We start from the raw sequence: 7,287 nt of genomic DNA, 5'->3' as shown, positions 1-7,287 counted from the left end.
CAGAAGTAACGAACAACGACACGGGAGAAGTCGTTCTGGAAGTAAAAATCAATAATGGAGACCACGAAAGAGAAACAGAAGATGCCGCACAACGAAAAGGTACAGGTAACCATTTTATTTATTTTATACTAGCGGGGGTGTTTGTAGGTGTGTGTATGGAGGGGGGGGTAATTAATAATCCGGTACTTGTGCATTTAACGAACCAGACGTAACTCAGCATTTGCTCGGCTTTGTCCGGCGCATGACGTCAACGGCCGGATAAAACCGAGCGTTGGCGATAAAATAAAAACAACGCTACAACAAAATAACTACAATGAAATTGTAAAATATAGGAACATAAAAAAAATTAAATAAGTAAAAAGCAAAAACCATTTTTTTTTTGTTTTTTTTTATTGTTTGGAATTGTTTTCAAAATAAATAAAACTTTTTCTTTCTTCTTTTTTTTTCTTTTTTTGTCTGAACTTTTTTTTTCAATTTTTAACGTAAAAAAATAGTCGATCTTAAACACGTAAAAGTTTTTTTTTGTTTTTTCAACTCCTTATGTCAGATAAATGGAAAAGCCTAAAAAGGGGGGGGGGCAATAAAAAGCATTGCGGGGGAGGGGGGACAGGAACAAGGGTTATTTGTACATATTTATTTTGCCAGAAACAAGGATTTTGTTATTTATTAGTGGAAGGAGGATTTCGGCGTTCCTATTTGGTACAGTGACCAAGAAACCCTCCTTTTCATCGGGCTCGTATCCACCGAAGACCCAGACCGGTGTCACAAGTCTGCCGGCGGTTAAAAACGGACTCGTCGATTTCTACCGTATGGCCTGGGCCTCCAATCGACGACATGTTACACTTCTACACCTCCAGCCGTAACCGTCGGAAAGGCTTGTTCTCTTTGCAAAGTACACAATCCTGGCCAAAATGTAAACCCCTTTTCTGCCAACAATTTCCGTTGCTGACAAAAGTTTTAGTGCAGCCTCTGGGGTCTGGAGCTGGTCCGCAAGGTTTGTAATATTCATTATTTCGTCAGTTATCTTTTTAAAACAACATTTTTTTTTTTAACTCTCTTCAAATAAGCGTTTCTTGAGTTGTGACACTCTTCCAATTGATAGCGAAATTCTCGTCTGCTTAATCGGCAACGCTCGGTTTTATCCGGCTGTTGACGTCATGCGTCGGAAAAAGCCGAGCAAATACTGAGTTATGTCTAGTTCGTTAAATGCACAAGTACCAATAATCCTGCTTAAATATTATAAAAAAAACGATGTAAAAAAAAATCCAAAACCAAAACGGAAAAAAATGGCATAAATAAACCTGTGTATGGGGAGGGGGTGTAAACTAAAGAATAAGCGAAGTAATAAAAAAAAACGTTTGGTCGGGAGGAGGGATTGAACCCGGAAGCTTTGACGCGGAGGTGGAAACCAATGCCAAGTACTTAACGGTCTCGACCACGAGTGAGAGTAATTGATTAACGTGTTAAGTTAAAGCTTATAAAGCTAAAAGAGGTTTGATTGACAGGACGACGCTAAATGAGGTCATCGCACGATCGTTATTTTTAGTTTTCACTTCACCCCAGATGATGGTGGGAAGGGGGGAAAGCAGAGCAAAAGCCGAGAACCCAACGTTTTTCACTGTATTTATACTAAAATGCACGACAAACAGAGGACATAGCGAAATAGCGCGAATCTCATAAAAAATCGACGTAAATAAATCTATACGCTACGCGCTTTTCTAATTCCTAGATATTATAATATAGGACCCATATACACAGTTTTAAGCGATAGTAACGATCCCGGGAACGCGTGCGAAAGAAGCCTTTTGAAGACATACACGAAATGATCACACACATTTTTCCTTTTGTATATATAGATATATATATATATTGTATATATCCCACCTGTCTGTTTAAATGTATGTTTGTCTAAAACTTTTGACAAAGGTGACAGATTTTCACAAAATCGATATCGTTTTGATGTTGCATAGGTGTTCATATTAAAAGAGATATGACGCTGAGTTCGTATTGGGGCACATATATAACGGGATGAGGGAGAGGATGCATTTATTGCCAGGAGAACATTGCCAGGACTGCTGCAAAGAAGGTGGGTTCTCTCTACCAGGCTAGAAAGCTACTAACGCCCGAAAGTATCCTGTACCTCTATAAGACCACCATTCGCCCATGTATGGAGTATTGTTGTCATATTTGGGCTGGTGCATCTGCCACTAGTCTCTCGCACCTAGACAAGGTTCAAAAGAGAGTCGCCAATCTGATAGGTCCTGAACTGTCATCGAAACTTCAGCCTCTGTCCCATCGACGAAATGTTGCATCCCTCTGCCTGTTCTACAAGTACCTTCACGGAGAATGCTCTGACGAACTGCAAGCACTTGTGCCCCCACGACGTAAACACTGCCGACAAACCCGACAGGCAGCTAAATCCCACCCCTTCACAGTTGAGATTTTGTTTGGATTCTTGTTCCATCATTTAATTGTTGTCTTTCTTTCTTTTTTTTTAACTTGTGTTTTAGCCGTGAATGGTTTCCGAACCCCATCTGCAGTTGGAGAAACCGAGAAAGAAAACGCAGAAAAAGACGGAGGAAAAATGCAGAAAGATGAACAAGACGTCGAAAACTGTAAAGAAGATGATGAAAAGAAAATTGATACTGACGTAGAAAAAATTCATGAAAGCGTCGAAAAGGACAATACAAAAATTGAAAAAGGCAATGAAAAGGTTGAAAAAAATATAAAAGACGATAAAATAATTGAAACAGACAACGAGCATAATATAGAAAAAGATGAAAAAAATAAAAAAGACAATGAAAAATGTGAAAAAAATAAAGAAAACGTTGATAAAAATATCGGGAATGATGCTGAAAAACTGAAAAGTAGTGAAAATATCCCAAAAGATGTAGAAAAAGTTAATAAAGATGTAAATATCCAAAAAGATGGAGAAAAAATGAATAAAGATGATGAAAGTATCCAAAAAGATGTAGAAAAAGTTAATAAAGATGAAAATATAAAAAAAGATGTCGTAATAATAAATAAATATAATGAAAATATCCAAATAGATGTCGAAATAAATAAAGATGTCGAAAACATTCAAAAAGATGTCGAAATAATAAATAAAGATGTCGAAAACATTCAAAAAGATGTCGAAATAATAAATAAAGATGTCGAAAACATTCAAAAAGATGTCGAAATAATAAATAAAGATGTCGAAATCACCCAAAAAGATGTCAAAATGATGTATAAAGATGTCGAAAACATTCAAAAAGATGTCGAAATAATGAATAAAAACAATGAAAAAATCGAAAAAGAGGGTAAAAAACACGAAAAAGATGCTGAAAAACTTAAAACCAATCTAGAACAGTTAATGTTTTCTGACCGCAAAAAAATCGAAACACAGGAAGTGATCCAATCAAAAGAATGCGAAATTAAAGAGGCTGTCAGCAAAAGAACGGACAACACCGAGCGAATGTTTCCGTCGTTTGAACGGACAGCAACAAATAACGGAATATTTCGGGCGTTTGAAACATCCCTGCAGGCAAAGGAAAATGAAATTCGAAAGCGACTCGGACAAGATGAAAGGTAAAGTTCTTTTGGTACTTATGCACTTCTGTTACCGTGCCGAAATAATAATGTTATTTAGAAAGCCATTCTTAAGACGAGGAGGGGTGTTTTGTAATTGTTCTGTACTTTCACCTAACAATTTAATAAAAAAGGATATAAAACTTGAATTTAACTTGAATATCTAATATATAAATATGACCAGACGTGTGCGACCCCGAACTCGTAAAGTTGAATTAATTTCATTACTGTTTTTTTTTTTTTTTAAATTAAAAAAATAATATTTCTATTACTTTTTTATACGACTTTAATAGTTTATTTTGGAAGTATAATCCATAAAGAAAATAAACAACCCGCTTTTAAAGGAGAAATTAGGGTTTTTTTATATTTTATTCGCAGTTTCGTGTTCGGGGTGTAAAAAATTCCTACAAAAATTCTGATAAACCTAATGGATTGTCTCCCAGCGGTTGTATTTTAAAATGTCGGGAACGGTGTTGTTTTTATATTTTACCTTTTATTTCATGTTTTTTTTTTTCAAATTTATCTTCTACAGTTCCGTGCGAGAGATATTTCGGACCTCAAGACGTCCAGCAGCATCACATGACAGCCACAAAGCGACCCCTACCTTCCCAGCTTGGACCTTACCGTCAGCATATACAAACTATCCATTTTATGCTAATTATAAAACACCACCACGACTTCCACCTCCACAACCATCATTAGCATTACCCACAACTACTAGTGATTCTATATTTTGTCTACCTCCCAAACCAACTACGTTGGTACATAACTATCGAGCCCCTGCCTCTACCCCTACCCCTACCCCTACCCAGGACATTGCCCCTCCACGTATTCATAAACGCTCACCCCCGCCAGCACACAGTCAACGTCCGTTTGAATCATCGGGGCAAATAACAAACAGGGCTCAGTGGAATGATATCTATAAGCAGTTTACAATCCCGGCTAATCGGATGGCTGGGTCCAGAAGATCTGCAAGTGCTGGAGCGAGATCTGGAAATGTCGGGGGATTCGGAGAGGCTGGAGGTGCGGGAGGTTTTGGAGAGGCTGGAAATACTGGAGGGTTTAGCAGTGCTGGAGTGTTTGGAGAGGCTGGAGGATTTGAAAGTGCTGGAGGGTATAAATCCATCAATCGCGGTCACCCTCTATCACCAGCTACAGAAAACACAGTTTCGACAGGCGGACAAATCAATAATAACAATAACAGTTCGACAAAGTGGTATACAACACCGAGACCGCAAAGTACGCAGCCAGTACAACAGAAACCACCACAAAATACAAAACAAGTATCGTCGATTATAGACTTAGCATCAGGCGACGCATTAAGAGTGCAACAAGCAATTGCACGTCGAGCGCTAACCAGGAAAGAAGGCGAACGAGTCGATCCTCTTTCTATGGGGGTATATCCTGGCGGACGCTCTCTCGTTGCTCCTTCTGCAGTTGGGGCAGCGATTACCTCAAACAGTGAACCACTAATTTATTCATCGCGTCTACCACAAACTGGGACTACAATACCTAATACACCAGCTCAGTTATTCCCGTCTGGTCCGAGCAGTGAAATCAACGTGCTAAATCTCAGTAGTAAAACCGGTCTAACCGCACAGACGACGGGCATAGCCAACGCTCATCATTTTATTCAAGGACTCCAACGTCATCTCGATACTCGCCCTGTTTCTTCCACTACATGGGATCCGATGATTCCTTCCAGTGCTGCTTTGCCATTGGACTTGTCTCGTCCGGTAAGAGCCCCGACGAGACCCCAGCAGCAACATGACAGCGCTGTAGATTACAGTCGGAGAGGTGATTTGGCTACAGGAACGACGGCAGCCAATGCATCAGTAATGCCTCTTTTCCTGTCACAGTATATGTACCCCGTAAGTATTTGTTTATTGTTTTCTTGTTTGATATTTTTTGGTAATGGTCAGAAGCGTATTTGTAATTTGGTTCACTCCACCATCCATTCATCTCTCCTATATAATGGTTCTTAATAAGATCTAGAAGTCTATTTGTAATTTGGTTTACTCCACCCTTTATCTCTATTCCAATTAAGGGTTTTTACTAAGATCTCAAAATGTATTTGTAATTTGGTTTACTCAACCCTTTATCTCTATTCCAATTAAGGGTTTTTAATAAGATCTAAAAATGTATTTTTAATTTGGTTTACTCAACCCATTATCTCTATTCTAATTAAAGGTTCCTAATAAGATCTAGAAATGTATTTGTAATTTGGTTTACTCCACCCTTTATCTCTATTCTAATTAAAGGTTTCTAATAAGATCTAGAAGTGTATTTGTAATTTGGTTTACTCAACCCTTTATCTCTATTCTAATTAAAGGTTCCTAATAAGATCTAGAAGTGTATTTGTAATTTGGTTTACTCCACCCTTTATCTCTATTCCACTTAAGGGTTTTTAATAAGATCTAAAAATGTATTTGTAATTTGGTTTACTCAACCCTTTATCTCTAATCTAATTAAAGGTTCCTAATAAAATCTAGAAGTGTATTTGTAATTTGGTTTACTCCACCCTCTATCTCTATTCCAATTAAGGGTTTTTAATAAGATCTAGAAATGTATTTGTAATTTGGTTTACTCCACCCTTTATCTCTATTCTAATTAAAGGTTTCTAATAACATCTAGAAGTGTATTTGTAATTTGGTTTACTCCACCCTTTATCTCTATTCCAATTAAGGGTTTTTAATAAGATCTAGAAATGTATTTGTAATTTGGTTTACTCCACCCTTTATCTCTATTCTGATTAAAGGTTCCTAATAAGATCTAGAAGTGTATTTGTAATTTGGTTTACCCCACCCTTTATCTTGATTCTAATTAAGGGTTCTTGATAAGATCCAAAAGTACATTTTTAATTTTGATCACCCCACCATGTAAATATTTATCCATCTTTTTCTGTTTGATATTCTTTGGTAATGTTCAGAAGTGTATTTGTGATTTGGTTCACTCCACCAGGGATTAATCTCTCTCCTATTAAATGATTCTAAATATGATCTAGAAGTGTATTTGCAATTTGGTTTACTCCACCATGAATTTATCTTTGTCCTATATATATATATATTCAGCCTAGTGTTGATTCTTCTAGTATTACCATTTCTTTCCTATTTGTTTTTTTGCTTCTATTTCAGACGCTGAACCAGAAACCGAAAACGAAACGATAATTTGAAAATATAAAAAACTGAAAAAAAATTCCATGAAAAAGTGGACAATGGAGATAAGAAAAGATAAAATTTGAAAAATATACAACAAACCCCTGCAAAGTTGGTATTTTTTTTCAATCAGTATAACCCCAGAAAATAATATCTAAAATTTACCTAAAAATAAAATTACAGACTCACCCTTTAGGGGTTAAATGACTATTAATATTATAATTAATATTAATATTATTTTATATTATCAAACATTAAACAGATTTTTAATATTATAATGTGTTCATAATGATTTGTTTTCTATTTAACAAGAAAAATGTTTGTTAATATGTTAATATATGTTATTTAATTGGAATTCATTATTCAGGTGAGTATTGTTTTATTAATATTATTTTTTGCAGACCAGTATCCTAACATTTTCTTACTTGTTTCACGACATTCTTATATAAGTAGAAGGTTCTTAATTATAAAAAAATGATTGTTGAAATTAGTAACATATCACAGCATTTTGAAAAATGATTAAATGTGAGTTAATTGATTGGTGTGTTTGTAATGAAATAAT

General features: G+C 36.0%; 1 protein-coding gene across 1 annotated transcript in view; it reads left to right on the top strand.

The window, feature by feature from the left end:
- The window catches only part of LOC145268434 (uncharacterized), an 11,701-nt gene extending 4,698 nt beyond the window's left edge, over positions 1–7,003 (top strand). The window contains exons 2-5 of the mRNA XM_080123994.1: positions 1–99; positions 2,511–3,570; positions 4,103–5,441; positions 6,705–7,003. The exon at positions 1–99 is cut by the window's left edge and continues 390 nt beyond it. Of these exons, the coding sequence (XP_079980120.1) occupies positions 1–99; positions 2,511–3,570; positions 4,103–5,441; positions 6,705–6,737 (2,531 nt within the window). The 3' untranslated portion in view covers positions 6,738–7,003. The remainder of the gene's footprint in view (positions 100–2,510; positions 3,571–4,102; positions 5,442–6,704) is intronic.
- The last annotated feature ends 284 nt before the right edge of the window (positions 7,004–7,287 follow it).

The sequence above is a fragment of the Euprymna scolopes genome, chromosome 43, assembly GCF_053919585.1.
Source record: "Euprymna scolopes isolate OS-2025 chromosome 43, ASM5391958v1, whole genome shotgun sequence".
NCBI lineage: Eukaryota > Metazoa > Mollusca > Cephalopoda > Sepiida > Sepiolidae > Euprymna > Euprymna scolopes.
Note: the sequence above shows the minus strand (reverse complement) of the source record. Positions and strands in the feature narration are given on the sequence as shown.